This window comes from Vicugna pacos, chromosome 3, assembly GCF_048564905.1.
Source record: "Vicugna pacos chromosome 3, VicPac4, whole genome shotgun sequence".
Taxonomy (NCBI): Eukaryota; Metazoa; Chordata; class Mammalia; order Artiodactyla; family Camelidae; genus Vicugna; species Vicugna pacos.
In genome coordinates this window covers 77,783,622-77,802,146 of record NC_132989.1, presented here as the reverse complement: position 1 = coordinate 77,802,146, position 18,525 = coordinate 77,783,622, and the positions used below count along the sequence as shown (strand labels likewise).

The window sequence follows — 18,525 nt, the reverse complement described above, 5'->3', positions numbered from 1 at the left end:
TGATAGATACTTTCTGCATACCAAAGGATAACCATAACAAAAATCGTTCACTGATAAAGTTCCTAAGGAATCTCTATGATGAAATTTATAAACCAAGTAAGTTCTCCAGTCCCATCTAAGCTACTGCAGTAATATCTTAGACCTCTAGAAGTAAACTACAGTGTTTGCAAATTATAATTGTTTTAAAAGATTTTTATTCACAAATGTGATTCTGCTATAGCAACACAGACCTGATCTTATAATGGAATTCAGCAGGAAAAAAGGATTAATTTTAAGCTGGCTCTCCTTAACACATCTACCGTGTTGTACAATTTCTGTAGCTGGAAGACTAGCCTTTCAAAATGTGCCAAATACAGCTTTTCTGGTCAGCTGAGGGGAGAAAAAAAAGCTATGTCTTATTGCTCTCAGGCATGCAAAGCTCAGGGTTAGAAACTTTTGATCATCAAGCTGTCAAAGTTTTTACCAAGAACTGAAGATTCTAGTACTGTCCAGTAGGAGTTTCTGTGATGATGGAAATGTTCTTTCTGTATCTGTGCTGTGACACAGTAGCCACTAGCCACCTGTGGCTACTGGACACTTGAAATGTGGCTAGTGCAACTGAAGAAATACATTTTCACTTAAACAATCTAAGTTTAATTAGCCACATGTGACTAAATTGACAACATAGTTCCAGATCATTATTGCAACATCCTTCTGCCTGTGTTGGATTTCACATTCAAAAAGACCACAGTTTTGCCAATGTTTAAATATTAAAATTTCTCGGTGTGTGAAGTCTGAAGGTTAAAACATTTCCATTACAAAAATGACATTTTATGTGATTATAAAAGCAAAGAATTTTTATTTATTTTTGTGAAAAATCACATAAAGCATTTGTGGGTGCTTGATCTTTTATACAGCTTTGATGAAAAACAAATCAATTCCAGAAAATTGGCTACCTTGATACACATATTAATAATTCTTACTAATGAGATGTTACCTCTGGTGAAAATCTAGGCTGGCAGAATTTAGTTAAGGCACTGGCACAGTCTACTCTTGCTGCTCAAGGGCAAGAGCAGATGCCATAAATGACACAAGAAGCAGGAAACTTAGAGACTCGGGCCAGCAAAATGCTCCTAGTCCCCCAGACTCTTCCTAACTGGTGGGACAGGCAAAGTAGGGCTGGGCAGGGCTGGATGCACCATGCGTTGTGCTTCTGGGAGAGGCAACCCAATTCTCTGGCACTCTGCAAAGTTTTGGAGGAATTGGGAGGATACAAATGTAGTCTGAAGACCCTGGGCTTTGCAAGTGAAATTATCGTCAAGCTGACATAAAAAAACCCTACCGTTCTTGGATGCCATCTGCCCAGGAAAACTGAATCTCAGTACAAACATCAGTTGGGGTCCTTGGAGCACTCCCTGCTGAGCCAGGTTATCTGAGGGAGAGCGACAGGGCTCATCTGGTGGACCAGCTGATATGTGTCTCTGTGACTGTGAAGCAGTTGTGCTTCGTAATATTCCTAATATAGAGACAAAATATTGAAGCCTTATCAAATTATGACAGTCTGTGCATTGAAAAATATATTTTAAATGATTTATTTGGACTGAAAATACTAATATAGCACAGAATATATTTTAAGTCAGTCAAAAATAACCTAGAATAAAATTAAAAGCAAACACGTTTCAAATTGCGTACATACGCATATAATTCTGGGAACGGGTCTGATAAAGACTACAGGAGCTTTTTCGAAGACTTCAGTCGCTGTAATTTTTAGAAATGATCAGATCTTAGAAAGAAAAGAGGGTCTAGATGAAGAGACCAAATAATAGAATACAAAAGGTTCAAATTACTTTCTATGTGGCCTTCTAATGAGAGCAATTTCATCCTTTAAAAACTGCAGAATTGGATTATGAAATGGATGAAACCAACCCTAACAAATCATCTCTTTCCTTAAAACTCTCTTAATGGTGTCTCTTCCTTACAGATAAAGTCCAAGCTCCCAAACATGGAACATAAACCTTCCTTCTCTGGGACCTAAGAACCTAGAGTGGTGGTCTCAATTCTTACCACTTCCTGCCTCACACATGCTTGTAATTCTCGACATCCCCTCCTGCCCCCACTCGTTTTTCTACTGTGGGCTTTGTTCACAGCCCTCATTCTGTCTGGAATTGCTGTAACTCCCACTCATCCTCTATCAAAATGCACTTCAGGTAATACTTTTTCTAGGTAGCCTTTTCTAACTTCTCTGGACTAGGTTAGGGACCCCTCAGTGTTTCTATAAACACAAGTACTGTGCTTAACATGTAATGATGAGTTCTGCTGTTTCTCCTACCAACGAAACTGCGAATTCTTTTCAGGGAAGCAAATGTGTCTTATTATCTTTGTATCCCTGGTACTTAACACACTGTTTGCCATGCCAGCCACTCCATAAATGTTTGCTCAGGAAAGGACTCAGTGGCATTTAACAAGACTATTACTAATAACTCTTTAATCTAGTTTAATTGAAGGCAACCTAGGGCTATATAATTTTTGGCAGAGTGAGTTGTAAATACAGGGCTAGAAGGGATCTCAGAGGTAATTTGGTACGATATTTTATGGATGAAAGACATCAAGGCCCAGAGAAGGTCAATGACTTTGCTGAAGGTCACACAGGTAGTTAGAACGACCAGGACTTTTGGATTTTTACTATTCAGTTCAGTTTTCCTTCTGCTATAAACTGCCTGAGAGGAAATGCCACTAATTTTCTCCTATAATATTGAGATCTGCATCCAATCCCAACAATAATAACAAGATCACTTTAGAAGACAATTACTTTAGTAAAAATAAATGACTTTTATTCAGACAAGATCTTTCATAAACTATTATCATGCTATAGGAAATTTACTCAATAATTCCAAGATGCTTTCCAGGGGGGAAAAATTACTGAGCATTAAAATCTTTTAATTTGCATACTATATTGGTTAATGAAGGCTGAATTTTACATGACTCTGAGTCATTGATTGTGTCACCATTCAGAAAACAAATTGGATGAGCAAATTTATTACCTCTATAATTAACAGAAGTAAAACTTACATATAACTGGATTAATTGTGTCACTACAATGATCATTTTTAATCATGTTACACACTCAATAGGGTAAGACCATCTTTTTGCATGTATTAGCATTTTATAATCATTTTTTAAAGTTTTTTTAAAAACTTATTTTTACTAATTTCATCCTGATAACCAAAGAATTATATTTTCATAAAATCCAGTTCCCCAAAATACATCAACTACAGCAGAGGCAAAAATTACCCTTAAGAACCTAGAGCTCTGTGTTTCTCTCCAAACAGCTGACTGAGCTATTTAAACAAAAGGACTTCTAAGGAGGCCACAGGACTGAGTTGTTTCGGAAAAGCTAGAAGCGTGAGAGCTTCCATGGCTGTAATACTACGATACAGACGTGGATGTATCTTCCCTAGAATCTGAGCATGGAAAGCGTATGTTAAGAGGAGTTATGAGGCTCTCCCAGTCTCACTGAGGTCACGCCAGGTAGGGATGCTGGGTGAAGGAAGTAATCAGTACACCTTTCCAGCCTGTGAGGTTGTGTGTACTCACCTGATTTCATCATAATGACGTCACCTACAGCCACGTCTGTAGGTCACCAATTTGAGATTTTATACCTGCACCAGAGTGAGGTACTTACAATCTTTGGTGCTGTGCCATGATAACCAGTTGACTTTTGATGCTGCTACAACAGTAAGTATTTAACTATTCGACATAAGGGATACCCAAGTACTAAGCAAAGTAAGTAACATTGATCATTGTGAAATTAAAAATGTAGAAACATTTATATCTGCTAATACGTGTTTGAAAATGCTTACTCATACAAAATTTCCATTGCTATATAAAGGCTTTCATGATGTAACTCCCTGGCTCTTAAAATTTTAAAAAGTACAGAATAAAAATCTTAATCCTAAATTTTTGTCACTACTCCTGAGGTTTATGATTGAAGTAAAAGAGAGAAACACCCCAAACTGGTCATTTACGAAATCATAAATTCAGTGGAAACCTGCTTCAAAACTACAAACTATTTCAGACAAATAAATATATATATGTTTACATTTATAAAAATTTTCCACATTACTCATAGAAACAAGCTTCATAAAATTTACATACTGATTAAAATAAAAAATCAATTCTAATGAAGATTTAGCTGTCACCCTTCTAAATAAAAAGTTCTGTGTTTGAGGTATCTCTTTAAGACGTGCCAATATGGCACATTTGTAAAAACACCCAGGAGTCTATCCTAAAAATCTTGCCCAACACAGTATCATCTCTGTGAGACTTACAAATAGGCTGTACTAGGCTTGTAATTTTAAACAAGGAAGAAATATTTTGTTACAAAAACAAAGGAGGCAGGTATTAGAAACTCTGCATTTCAGGAAACAGTGAAATTTTGTTATAAATATTTTCATTATCATCTTCCTGCCCGACACCATTCATTTAAAAAGTTCTGGTCAAGACCAATAAAGCAGCTTCATCTCCTATGACTTCCCAAAAAAAGCCTGATTTAAAAACAGCAGTGAAGAATTTCACTATCTTTGTACATTATCATAGGATATAAAGCTGTTAAATTTTTCAGTGTCAAGAGCAAAGCATAATCCGCTACCTCACTTTATCACTGGAAGGTGGATACTTAATTCAGCAATACTCATTAACTGTTAGGTAGATTACCTGTGTTGACTGTAGGAAAGCCGTTTACAATCAACTGACAAAGTAGTAACACTAGACACAGACACAAACACCAAAACTGGTGAGTTTTGTTGCACAACTATTCATACTTGGGGCATGGCTATCAAGTAGTAAGACTGATTCAGCACTTTATAATCATAACGTATCAAAATATTGGCAGACAAAAATGGTCCCATATATGAAAAAATGTCTACATGGAAAAGGCTGTGATTTATTGCAAAGCATAATTATATAGCAAATTTCAAGGAAGGTAAAATAATTTTTGAAACCAAATTTTTAAATATAATGGCTTAGGCCAAAGTCTCAGTTACTTTTTGGAGATTTCAGAACTATTAGGGGCAGAAGAATGCTTTTCCTTTTTTCTCTTCTTTTTGTCCTTTTTGTGATGTTTCCCCTTTTTTGACTTATTCTTCTTCTCTTTTTTCTTTTCTTTCTTCTGATATTTTTGTTTCTTTTGTTTTGAAGTGTCCTCTTCAGTGGAACTGGATGAGTAAGACCTACGGGCAATAATACATACTGACTGATAACTGTATTTATGGCTGATGGGGAAATTTAAATGGGATTTGAACTGCCTTAAATCCTTCTTGGAGCAAGGGAGAGGGTATAAACATAAAGAAACGCAAATAAAATGTGCTTTATATATTTGTATTCTCTTAAAATACTGTATTCAGAATTTTAGCCACTTAGCCAGAGAAACTAATAAAACAATTGTCTCTATTCTGCTCATTTCTAGTTATTGGTTTTCAGTTCAGTAAGGATGAAGTAATTTTTGTGTGATTTTTTTGTTTTTCATCCTGTGTACCCTTCAAAATCTTTCTTATAAGGCAAAGAAAGTGGCATTTACCAACCCTCTTTATATACACAATTCACTTGTGTATGTATGACTTCTTAGCAAATTCTTTTAGACACAAAGAATGCAATTATATAAAAAGGGCTATAATTGTACCTCCATAGAAATGGATGAAAGCTGAAAATCAACAAAATAAGAGCACTTTTGTTCTTTTTTTTTATTTTTCAAGTTAAAGCACTTGATTCTTTTAGATGGAGAGTGATACAGATGAACATCTGCATTCTAAAATAATTTCCACTAGTTAGAGAAAGGATGTTTTTAAATGTATCCTCTATATAAATAAGGATGACTTATCATTATACTTTATTTTTCTTATGTTACTCTAATATTAAATTAGGAAAAAAAATCTGTAGAATTCCTTCCTCTAATGAAAAAGAACAAAGAACACCAACTCTTAAGATCTTTTATAAAAAGGTGTCCAACATTCTACCAATACCCAAACCCCAAACATGTGTGACAAAACAGAAACTGAGTTAATTTAAAACAACAAAAAAAAAGGCTTCCCAAGAGATAGTTCAGTGATTTAAACATTATAAGTTAAAATCCAAGCTAAGGAAACCTGGCAGAGATCTACAGGAGAAGAAAAAGGAACCACATGAGACTGAGAGGTTGTGTCTGCAGAGTGATTCATTGTGTGAATTTCCTGGCTGCCTTTCTTGGTCGGGGACTCTGAGTTTGCCCTGTTGCTGTAACATTGTACTCCTTCCTCTTCCTTGTCTACTTACTTAGACTCCCCCATTTCCTAAGCTTATCTTCTCTTGCATTCTTTCGCACCTTCTTCAACTCTGTTGTTCTCAATTCTTGTGTGCTTTCCTGTTTTAAAGACCTGCTTGAACTCTGCATTCTGACCAGAGCTGCTTCTCTGCCTGCACTTTTTTCTTTGGCTTTTTGGACCTGGATTCTCTTTTTTAAGGCAGAATGTTACACTTTGGCACAGCAACCACATTTGGTGGCATTATCTTTTCTAAGTGCACTTAGAAAAAAAAAGGTCTTTTAATTTCGGGCCCTACCCGTGGTCTGTGAGGCCCAAGGTAGAGAGGTTTGAATAACCAATACGTTACTACACAACAAGTATATTAGAATTTGGAAGAAAATAGAAAATCTCACTTTTCCTGTAAGCAATCCATCTTGCTGGGCTAGTACAAATGATTCAACAACACACCAGTCAGATTGCACTGAGCTCTACCTTCCTATGTTAGTTTTTACATTAAGCATTATTATTTAACTCCCAACATCTGAAAGTGAGCTAATTTTTCCAATTTATAAAGTAGCTGGGGTGTTTGCATATATCACATGCTCTATAAAAACTACAAAGTGACAACCCCTGATTTGCAGAACACACTCTGTCAGAGAATCAAGGTCTAAGCTAGACATTCCTACCTGCTAAGCACCTTAAAAATTGTCTATATGTACATGTTTATTTTAGTATGAACCAAAGTGTACTCACTAACTATGGAAGAAGTTGCCTCTTTAAGTTTTTTGATCAATTTCTTTAACCAGTTGTTAAAAGAATTCATAGTAAAAATTCATAGGTGGCTGGTGAAAATTCTGAAAGATCCGAAGGAATTCTTAGCATGACCAATGAGCACATAAATCCTACTAATAAATCAATGTCTAAGCCATGGCAATGATATTTTGAGAATACAAATATTTAAGTTTCAACTTCATATATATGAGAACAAAATACATATGTGAAGAATTTGGACTTATGTTCAATTAAAAACTGATGTCTTAAAACTTAAAAATTCTAGAATACAAATAGAATCCATAAAAAAGGGGGTGGGCCTGTTATTTATTTTTACCTTGATTTGCTCCAAAAAAGATAATTTAAGGTGGCTGAGGGCTGACTTTATTTTTGAATCCTAACATGAAGGATTTTGTTCTTTTACTGAAACAATTAAACATCTAACTTTCATTAAAATTAATATAAACTAACTGTACTATAACATGAAAAATAAAATTTTATAATCCATCCTGGACTCACAGTCCTGGTTTTCAAAAAACAATTTTTTTAATACCTTTTCCTTTTTTTTTTCAACTTGATTTTCTCTTTGCTTTTTGCTTTTTTCTTCTCCTCTTCTTCATTTACTCCTGTGTGTTGAGGGGAAAGAATCAGGTCATCGTGAGTTTATATACTAATATGGTATGTACACATTTTTTGATTTGGCTTGTTGGCTGGTGAATTTCACTGGTCAGGCTACTGTACTTTTCTTGTAACAATGTCCCCTTTCTTGATTCTTGTTGTACTCATTAGAAACCTTATACAAGTATTACACGCTTTGAATAAAAATTTCAAATACTACTAAGTACATTAAGTAAAAAATTCAAGTATTCCACTTCTAATTTCTAAAGCAAATCAATGTCAACAATTTGGTGGGTACTATTTCAGATCTTAAAAAACAAAACAATATAACCATGCATAATTTAAAAATTTTTCTTTTTCAAGCAAAATTAGGATGATGAAATCCTAGGATCATGGGACAATAACAACAAATCTAATATTCATGTTGTCAGTATCTTGGAAGGAGAGAATACATACTATAACTTGTTTTTTAAATACCCAATTTGATGTGTATTCTTCTGGGCTTTCTCGGTATATAACTAAAACATTCACTTATACCAACATCGTTACACATAAGTCTCAAGTTTTCTTCTCATTTGAAAAATGGACTGTGGCATATATAATATTTTCCAACTTATTTCTTTCACTTAACATCTTCTGAGAAGATGAAGTAGATGTACTTTTCCTATTCCTCCTATTAAGTATAACTAAAAACCCAGACATTAGAAAAACAAACAGAAGATGACTCTGAAAGGTGGAAAGACAAACACTAGCTAGGGATCTTGAACTTCAGAAAATGACGCAGTGCTGAGTTCCCTGGAATTTCTTTTTGCTTTATGCAGCCCAGACTTAGAGCTGAAGAAGCTGGCAACCTGGTGCAAACAAAAAAGCCCCAACAAAAGTCTGCTCTCTCTAGCCAAAGGACCAGGAAAGGGAAAATCTAGTAACAGGAAACTTTTAGATAATAACTGCCATTCTCCAGCCAAACACCACAGACAAGAATATGGCACCACCCCCACACACGTCATCAAAGGCTAAGTGGAGAACATAGACTTCCCCTCTTGTGGGGCTGTGATAAGATGTTCCAAACTTTCATCCTCACTGACCAGTTATGAGAGTTCCACTAACAGTGTCAGTGGAGACCACACAGGGAGCCTGGATTTTCACCCCCACCCAGTAGCACTGAGGCACACCTCTCATCCATGCTTAAGTATTGTCAGAAGAGATCTAATGAAAGTCAGGGCTTTTACCATCACCCAATGGCAGCAAGACCACTCCCACCGTGGTGTCAGGGGATACCACACAGGGAGCTGAAATTGCTACCCTCACCCAGCAGTAATAAGAAGGCATGTCCATCCTGGGTGTTGGTAGAGGTTGAGTGGTGAAACTGGACTTCTATTTCCACCTGTAAGTAACAAGGTGGCATTCTCAATTTCCCTTCTGGAATGGTACCAGAGAAAATCAGATTAAACAAAAAGCTTGAAGAAAAGCCAGAGTTTTGTGTATAATATAAAAATGCCCAAATTTCAACTGAAAAGAAATCATCAAACCAAGAACTATGAAGATCTCAAATTGAGTGAAAAATTAAATAATAGGTGACACCACCACAGTAAGAGAAATACTAGAATTATGTGAAAAAGATTTTAAAGCAGCCATCATAAAAATGCTTCAATGAGCAATTATGAACATGCATGAAACAAATGAAAAAATAGAAAACCTTAAAGAAATAAAAAATTCAAAGAAGAATCAAACAGAAATTTTAGACTAAAAATACAATAAACCAAAATAAAAAGCTCAGTGGAAGGTTTCACAATGGCAGGAAATAATCACTGAATGAGAATGTGCCTAACACACATGAGGTCCTGGGTTTAATCCCTAGTACCTCCATTAATAAACAAACAAACAAACCCAGTTACCACCTCCAAAACAAGGAAAATGAAAAATTAAAAAAAAAAAAAAGAATATGAAACAGAATATGTATGACTGAATCACGATGGTGTACACCAGAAACTAATATAACATTGCAAATCAACTATACTTCAATTAAAAAAATCAGTTAATGTAATCCACTATTATACTCTTAATCCACTGTTAACAGACTAAACAAAAAAATCATATAATCCTATCAATTGATGCAGAAAACACATTTGGCAAAATAAAAACTCTTAAAAAATAGGAATAGAGGGAATCTTTCTCAACTTGATAAAGAGTATCCGCAAGAAAACCTTGCAGTTAATAGTTAAACTCTGCATGTTTTTGCCCCCTAGGATTGGAATCCAGGTAAGTATGTCACTTCTCACTGCTCTTTTTCAACATAATGCTGTAAATTCCAGCCACCGCAACAACTCAAGGGAAACAAAAGTCTTACAGAGAAAAAGGGAAGAAATAAAACTGTTCCTATTTGCAGATGACATGATGGTTTATATAGAAAACCCCAAAGAATCTATAAAAAAAAAAAACTGGAACTATCAGTGAGTTCAGTAAGGATAAAAGATAAACATACACAACTCAATTGTATCTCTACACACTAGTAGTGAACATGCAGACAGCAAAATAAAAAAAAAATGAAACACCATTTACAATTTTTCAAAAAAAGAAAATTTATAGGTGTAAATCTACTAAAACATGCTGGAAACTACACAATGCTGAGGAAAGAAATCAAAGATAAATGGAGAGATATATCACGTTCATTGACTGGAAGACTCAATACAGTAAGGATGTCAACTGTCCCCCAGATTGATAAACATGTTTAATGCAATTCCTACCAAAATCTAGGCAAGATTTTTTGCATATAGAAACATTACTCTAAAATATCTATGAAAAGGAAAAGAAACTAGAATAGTTGAAACAACTTTGAAAAAGAAGAATAAAGTGGAAAAAACCTGTCTATCCAACTTCAAGACTTAACGTAGCTGCATTAGTTAAGTTGGTGGAGGGGTACACAGATCAATGGAGCATTATAGACAACCTAGAAGCAAACCCATATGAATATGACAAAATGATTTTTGGCAAAAGCACAAAAGCATTTTTCAATGGAGGGAAGACAGCCTTTCAACAAACAGTGCTGGAACAATTGGTCATTCTTAAGCAAAACAGTAAGTGCTCTAAATTTCACATCTTATACAAAAGTCAACTCAAAATGGGTCATAAACTTAATGTAAAATATGAAACTATAAAACCTTTAGAAAAGAGTAAAGGAGACCATTTTTCATGACCCAGAGATGAGCAATGAGTTACACTTGAAACCAAGCACATAAAAGGAAAAATTAATAAATTGAACTTTTTCAAAATTAAAAACTATTGTTCTGTGAATGATTTATTAAGAGGATAAAAAGACAAGCTACATATTGGGCATATTGGGAGAAAATATTAGCAAACCAGGTATCTAACAAAGGACTAGTATCCAGAATATATAAAGGACTCAACATTCAACACTAATAAAATAATGTTTAACATCACCAGTCAGAAGGGAATGTAAATTAAAATCACATGGAGATATAATTATACATCATCAGAAAGCTAAGATTTTTAAAAATATTGACAACATTAAATGCTGGTGAGGATAGATCACTCATGCATTTCTGGTAGGGATGTAAAACAGTGTAGCCAATCTGGAAAACAGTTTGGCAGTTTATTAAGAAACTAAAGCATAAAACCCAGCCAATTGCACTCTTGGATATTTAACTCACAGAAATAAAAGATTTATATTTACCCAAATCCTACTGATAGCAATTTTATCTGTAATAGCCCCAAACTGGAAACAACTCAGATGTCCTTAAATGGGTGAATGCTTAAAAAAACTGGTATTCATACCATAGACTACTATTCAACAATAAAAAGCAACAAACTATTGATAAATATAGCAACCTGACTGAATCTCCAGAGAATTAGAGCTAGTGAGAAAAATCCAATCTGGAAAAGTTAAATACCAAATGGTTTACTTATAAAACACTTTTGAAATTATGACATGATAGAAATTGCAAAATGTTGGTTGCCAGATTAAGAAGGTGATAAGGACAAGAAGGAAAACGGTATGGCTATAAAAGGGCAATATGAATGATACTTGTAGTGTTAGAAATAATCTATATCTAGACTGTATCAATGTCCATGTTCATATTGTGATACTGTAATACATTTTGGAAGATGTTACAACTGAGGGAAACTGGGTAAAGGGTACAAGGAACTCTCTGTGTTATTTCCTACAGCGGCGTATGAATCCACAATCATCTCAAAATAAAAAAGTTTAACTAACAAATGAATTGGCCATGTATATATGGGGCTGTTCTGTTATACTAATCTATCTTTACATCAATACCACGTGGTCCAGACTACTTGTAGCTTTGCAGAAAGTTCTGAAGGTAGGTTGTGTTAATCTCCCAACTTTGGTTCTTTTTCAAAATATTTTGGCTACTCTAAATTCTTTACATTTTTACAAGAACTTTAGAATTGACTTGTCATTTTCTAAAATGGCTTGCTTGAATTTTGACTGTGATTGGATTGAATCTATAAATCAAGTTGGTATATCTTTTGATTGACTGATTGATTGAATTTCCCTCAGCAATGTTTTGTATGTTTCAGTCTTATACATCTTTTGTCTTTTTTATCCCTAAGTATTTCATATATGCTATTATAATAGGTAGTTTAAAAGTTTTAATTTGATTGTTCACTACTGGCATACAGAAATACATTGATTTTTTTTGCCCATTGATTGATCTTCATCCTACAATTTTGCTAAACTCAGTTATTAGTTCTAGAATCTTTTTGAGTAGACCCCTTAGGATTACTACAGAGATGACCAAGTCATCTGCAAAGACAGTTTTTAACTCTTTCCTTTCTACTCTGGATGCCTTTAACTGATTTTTCTTGTCTTATTACATGGCTTGAATCTCCACTATAATGTTGAATAAAAGTGGCAGGAGTGGACATCTTTGGTTTTTTTCCTTATATTATGGAAACATTCAGGATTTAACCATTAAGTACAGTGTAATCTTTGTTTTTTATGGATGTCCCTTAACAGGCTGATGAAGCTTCCTTCTTTTTCTAGCATGCTGAAAATTTTTATCAGAAATGGAAGATGGATTTCCCAAATAATTTTTCTTAAAATATTAATTTTCTTAAAATAATCTAGATTTTCTTTTTAAATCTGATTAAAATGGTAAATTACATTGACTGACTTTTGAATGTAAAACAAATCTTGTAATTCCTGTGATAAACTTCACTTGGTCAAAATATCCTTTTTATGTGTTGTTGGATTTGATTTACTATAACTCTTTTAATTGCTTAAAATTCTCATTTGTGTCTGTGTTTACAGAAGTCTCTATTTTCCTTGTAGTGTCTTTATCTGGTTTTGTTATGGGGGTAATGCTGGTCTTATAAACTGAGTTGGAAAGTATCCCCTCTTTAATTTTTAGAAGATTTTATGTTGAAATGGTATTATTTCTCTTTTAAATGTTTAGCAGAATTCATGAGAAGCCATTAACCAGGGGTTTTCTTTGTTCAAAGTTTTATAACATTTAACTTTTGTAACAGATGCAGGCCCCTCAGTTTATCTATTTCTTCTTGAAAGAGTTTTGATAGTTTTTATCTTTCAAGTAATTTGTCCATTGTATTTAAGTTGTCCAATTTATTGGCATAAGTTGTTCATACTATTCTCTTATTCTATTTTAGCATCTGTATAATCTGTAGTGTTGTCACTTTTTTCATTTCTGATATTGGTAATTTATAACTTTCCTTTCTTTCTTTCTTTTTTAACCTGATCAGCTTGGATAGTGAATTTTTAACTTTATAGATCTTCTCAAAGAACAAACTCCGCTTCACTGATTTTTCTCAATTTTTTTTTTCCGTTTCACTGATTTCACTTTTGATCTTTATTATTTCCTTTCTCCTGCTTTCTTTGGGTTTCATTTACTCTTCTTTTTCTAATGTGCTAAGGTAGAAGCTGAAGTCATAAATTTGAGACATTTCTTCTCCTCTAATACAGGCATGGAGTGCCAAATATTTGCCTCTAAGTACTGCGTTAGGGACATCTCATAAATGTTATGTTGTGTTTTATTTTCATAGTCAAAAATACTTTCTAATTTCCTTTGGGCTTTTTTTCTTTGAGCCAATGAAATATTTAGAAATGTGCTAAATTAGTTATTTGGGAATTAACAGGAAGCTGTTATTCATTTCCTTGTGGCTAGAGAAGATACTTTGCATTACTTGAATCCTATAAAATTTACTGAGACTTGTTTCATAGCACCTTATAATAAGGTCTGTTTCGGTAGATGTTCTGTATGTACTTAAAAAAAGTGTGTTCTGCTGTTGTTGGGTGAAGTGTTCTATAAATGTTAAATAGGGCAAGTTGTCTGACAGTGTTATTCAAATATTCTCTATCCTTTCTGATTTACTGTCTATTTGTTCAATCAATTACTGAGTTGTGTTGAAGTCTGACTATAAATATAGATTTTTTTTTAATCCACAAGGACTTTCCCTGGTAGTTTCATCCAGGTTTGCTTCACATATTTTAAATTTTGTTACTAGGTGCAGAAACAGTATTCTTATGCCCTTGTGGCTAACTAACCCTTTTATCACTATTAAAAAACTCTTCCTTATTCCTTGTCTTAGTTTTGAAATCTACATGATTTGATCTTAAAATAGTCACGTTAGCTTTCTCTTGAATAGCTGTCTTATTTTCTTAGCTATAATAAGTTCAGAATAACTACTGTAAATATGTCATAAAAAGTTATGAGATACTAAGCGAAATAAAAGTAGCTCTGGGAATACTTTCCTCTTCCATTATGGAAAGATGCATAAGGAATCCATTGATCAGATTATAAACAAAATTAGTTCTAGAATTCAGGAATTTTTTTTCCTGACCATTTATCTTTAGAAACTAGCAGTAATGATAGTAAAGGCTCTGAGGATTCAAGCACTGAAGACAAAGTTTATTTTAGATAGTTCAGTGTTTCTGTACTACCACTATTAAAACTATTCACCTCTATTTACTGAGGTTCCTTCTGAGACAGGATACTGAAATATACACAGGCATAGCAGGGAAAAGAGTTTAAGTTTTTGCAAAATAATAATTTCTTGGGAAGTGATACAACCAACCTTTGTAGTACAAAATAGAAGGCAAGAAGGTCCTTATGTACTTACATTTTGGAATGATCAGCAAGAGTGGTTGTCTCTTGTGTAGCACACAGGTGTCAGAGGTCATGATCCAGTGTTTAGAGACAGCTTTAGGATAGTATGGAAGACTAGACATCCTAGCAGTGCCAGCCTACTCGGCTAGATGTTCATGTGCCAATCTGCCACCAGGTTGCAGCAATCCCCGCTGCTTTTAAATACTTAACCATGCAGTTCCAACCCTAGACCCATTAATCTAAATTTCCCATTCTCTCTTGTGTCTTCCAATCAACCACTTAGCAAGTATCTTCTGCAGCTCTCTTATAAAAAGTACATTTTGAGCCAAATATAGGCTTTACTCCAATTATCCTGTGGATTAATTTAAGCCCTATGTTTATGAAGCTTGAAACCACCATTTTAAGTCGTTCATTTGAACCTGATTCTAGCAGTAACTCTCCTAGGCATTTTTCAGTGTTAATCATTCTTAAATAAAATCACATATGAATTTAACATAAATACTCCTAAACAAACAAAACAAAAACCAAACTAAGCCAAAATCCTCCAAATCTGTCAAAATACAACATTTCTGTACTGAACTAAAAGAATATTGTTAAATATTAAGGGATGAGATATGAGGGAAGGACCACTTTCTAATTATATGCAAGTTGCTGATTAATGTTAACATTAGGTAAATTGAATGAGGAAAAAATTTTCATACTCTTGAATTTCTTTGGTCCTTTGTAAACAGTAAAATCATTTTACTTGACTTTATGCATACTGTAACATAAAAACAGCTTTTGAGATATTTGCTACTACCACTTACAATTCAAAAGCAAGTTTCTTCAGGAAGTTCAAAGCACAATGCAAAACCTTAATAATCTTGAAATTGTAGTACCACCGGACAGCAAGCATGTTCATATATACACATACGTACAGTGAGTCAGTAAGAGCTTATAATCCTTGTGCTGTTCTATCTTTTTCTGCTCCTAGAACTGGTGATATATTTTCTAAGGCTTCACAGGTCTCAGTCTTTTCTAATTTGTGTCAATAATTGATTATGCTGCAATAATTTGCACCAAAAATTGATTTATTTCTCATTTAGATTTCTTTTCTTTTCAATGAAAGATATTAAACCAACATTTAAAAATATGCAGTGTAATAGAAGCAAATATGTAGAGACAAAATAGAAAACAGAACTTAGACAAAAATAGGTTTTGAGCCTTGTTTTTTGTAACATTTCTTTCTTCCCTTTCATGTCTCTATTTCATAACAGCGAAACAACTAATTATGTAAGTACACTAAAAATTATTTACTTTCTCCTTGTTCATTATTTTTATTCTATCATTAAAAAAAATAGACTCACCATTCTGTATCTAACTTTAACTTAACTATTTTCATTTTTGATTAGTGTATCCCAGTTTAAAGACCCTTTTGTTTTACCCTGTCTAGAAAACAGACCTGTGGCAGTCTGCTGAGGGAACAGGGCTTCACACAGTAGGGGAAGGGAACAGAGCATCTAATTACTTTAGGTTTTTAACCACTCCCTCTGTTTTTAGCCTTAAAATCTTTCTCACTTTCAGAGATTCTAAGGATACTCATTATCAAGACTTTAGGAGGTTTTAAAGTGTATAATCATGTTATTTCTCAGCTTTCCACACTGTTAAAGGGTTAAAGCTTTCTTAACTGAGTAGTCCATGTTCACTAAGTCATCTGCTTTTCAGCAAAATTTTCTTACTCTTATTTTCTTTGTCACTGTGGATATATGCTTTTAAAAAATTCTTCTACTATCATTTTTGTGTTGTTTCGGCAGGGAGCAAAACTAAGTGTGTATATCCAAGCAGCTATATTTACCTTGGAGCTGTATATAGTCGTATTCACTGTTACTCTTGTTTGCCTGCTTTGAGACTCTACCCTCTTCTGCCTTCTCAGCTTGTGCCTGGCATTCAACTTTTTCGCTTACCTTCACTGGACATAATATGGAAAGTTTAAAAATTTGTAGAGTGTTTATTGTTCTCTAATAACCTAAAATAAGGTAAGTTTAATCTTTCTGTAGTTCTCTCACCCCATGCCTAAACCCGTATTTAAACAAATTGCATGTTGCTTCTGCGTGAGAGTTACCATAATGGCATTTTGTAGTTTACAAAATATTTTCACACACATCATCACATTTTATCCCTAAAAACCCCATTGCGAGGATAGACCACTTTATACACAAGATGAGAAAGAAACGGTTAAACAGTTGGTTTGAAATCTGTTCTCTTTTTGAAGGGAGAGGAGGAGGCCCCAGGAAAGAAAGAAGGTAACTTGATCAAATTGCTTTGTAATAGACCTCCTGGAAACAAATTAATAGTATTTGCTAGCCAGAGAATCATTTTTTGTGGTTTTTTTGAGGGGAGGGTGTGTTAAAAACAGAAATTTACTTCTTCACAGTCCTGAAAGCTCTAAGTCCATGACCAAGCTGTTGGGAAGAGAATATCTGCTTATAGCACAACATATCTGGTTTGTCTAAGGCTGTTAATGATTAAGTAATCCTGGAATCTATGGATTTATGGGGCATGGCTCCCTGGAAGATGTAACTATCTGGATACAAAACTGAGATGTTTCATGACCAAAATGACTTTCTTTTGCATAAGTAATGTAGAAGCCTTTTGTGTTAACCTTGGCCAGAGTGAGTACCTGGGGGTGGTGCTGGTAGTCCCAGAACTCTTGCTGCTTTGCCCATGCCTCACGACCACGCCTCACGACCACCTGTATACTTGAACTTACAGGTGACCCTTGAACAATTCAGTGGCTAGGGAAAGTGCCCCTCCATGCAGTCCAAAATTCAAGCGTAACTTATAGTTGGTCCTCCATATATGCAGTTCCTCTGCATCCATGGTTCTGCCTGCATCAGGGGATTCAACCAACTGCAGCTTGTATAGTATTGTAATATATATTATTGAAAAAAATCAGCATAAAATTAATCTATGCAGTTCAAACCCCTGTCGTTCAAGGGCCAACTGTACTAGTAAAGCTTGATACTGCTAACATCTCTGATTTGAATGAGTGTGATTTGACAATCTGATCCTTTGTGTTATCTCACAAGGAAAATAAGGTTCGGAGTGAGTAAGTGACTTGCTAAAAGTCATCTGCTAAAAAGTAGCCAACAGACTTGAAACCAAATCTTAAATCAGACTCTCTGTACCATGTGACACATTCAAGTGAGATGAGAAAACAAAACAAAATAAAACACAATAAAACCTGGTTTGTGGAATCAGAAATAGACTTGCCTCCTGGTTCTATCACTGACCAACTGTTTTGATTTGAGGCAAATTACTTGCAAAGTTTGAAGACTGTTCCCTTACCTATGCAGTACTTCCTACAGAAGATGAAAAAGATACTTTAATGATAAATTCAAGAGAACAACAGATAAACATGACATTATATAGCAGAACATTTGAAGACACTTTTAAAGGATGGAGGGGGAAAGGAGTATTGCTTACTTTTTTCTTGCAGTGCCTGTAATTTATTCAGTTCTTCGTTTTCCTCATCACTCTCTTCACTGCTGGTGCTGCTGACATCCAAGACTATATCCCTTTTGGGGTCCACTCGGAGAAAATTGCGGCATTCAAAAGTCAGGTGACCAGCTGAGTAAAACACATAAAAAATGTAAACGCAACACTGTGGATGCATTGTGTATTTTTTGTTTTGTTGTGTCATAACAAGCAACAAGTTATAATTTTAATAATATAATGTTGAGTTTTAACTTTTATTCAGTGAGTGGTGGTTTGCTTTCCCTGAATGTTAGTACTCAGAG

The 18,525-nt window shown here is 34.4% G+C and overlaps 1 protein-coding gene across 3 annotated transcripts in view; it reads right to left on the bottom strand.

Annotated features, from left to right (window-relative positions):
• Window positions 1-818: 818 nt before the first annotated feature.
• The window catches only part of SREK1IP1 (SREK1 interacting protein 1), a 34,961-nt gene continuing 17,254 nt past the window's right edge, over window positions 819-18,525 (bottom strand). Inside the window, exons 3-5 of one of the 3 annotated variants that reach the window (XM_006197515.4) lie at window positions 18,212-18,355; window positions 7,579-7,651; window positions 4,413-5,207 (exon numbers count right to left, since the gene is read on the bottom strand). In XM_006197515.4, the coding sequence (XP_006197577.1) occupies window positions 5,018-5,207; window positions 7,579-7,651; window positions 18,212-18,355 (407 nt within the window). In that variant the 3' untranslated portion in view covers window positions 4,413-5,017. Of the gene's footprint in view, window positions 1,496-4,412; window positions 5,208-7,578; window positions 7,652-18,211; window positions 18,356-18,525 lie in introns of those variants that run through there. The other 2 variants (XM_072958599.1, XM_072958600.1) reach the window with 2 other exon arrangements.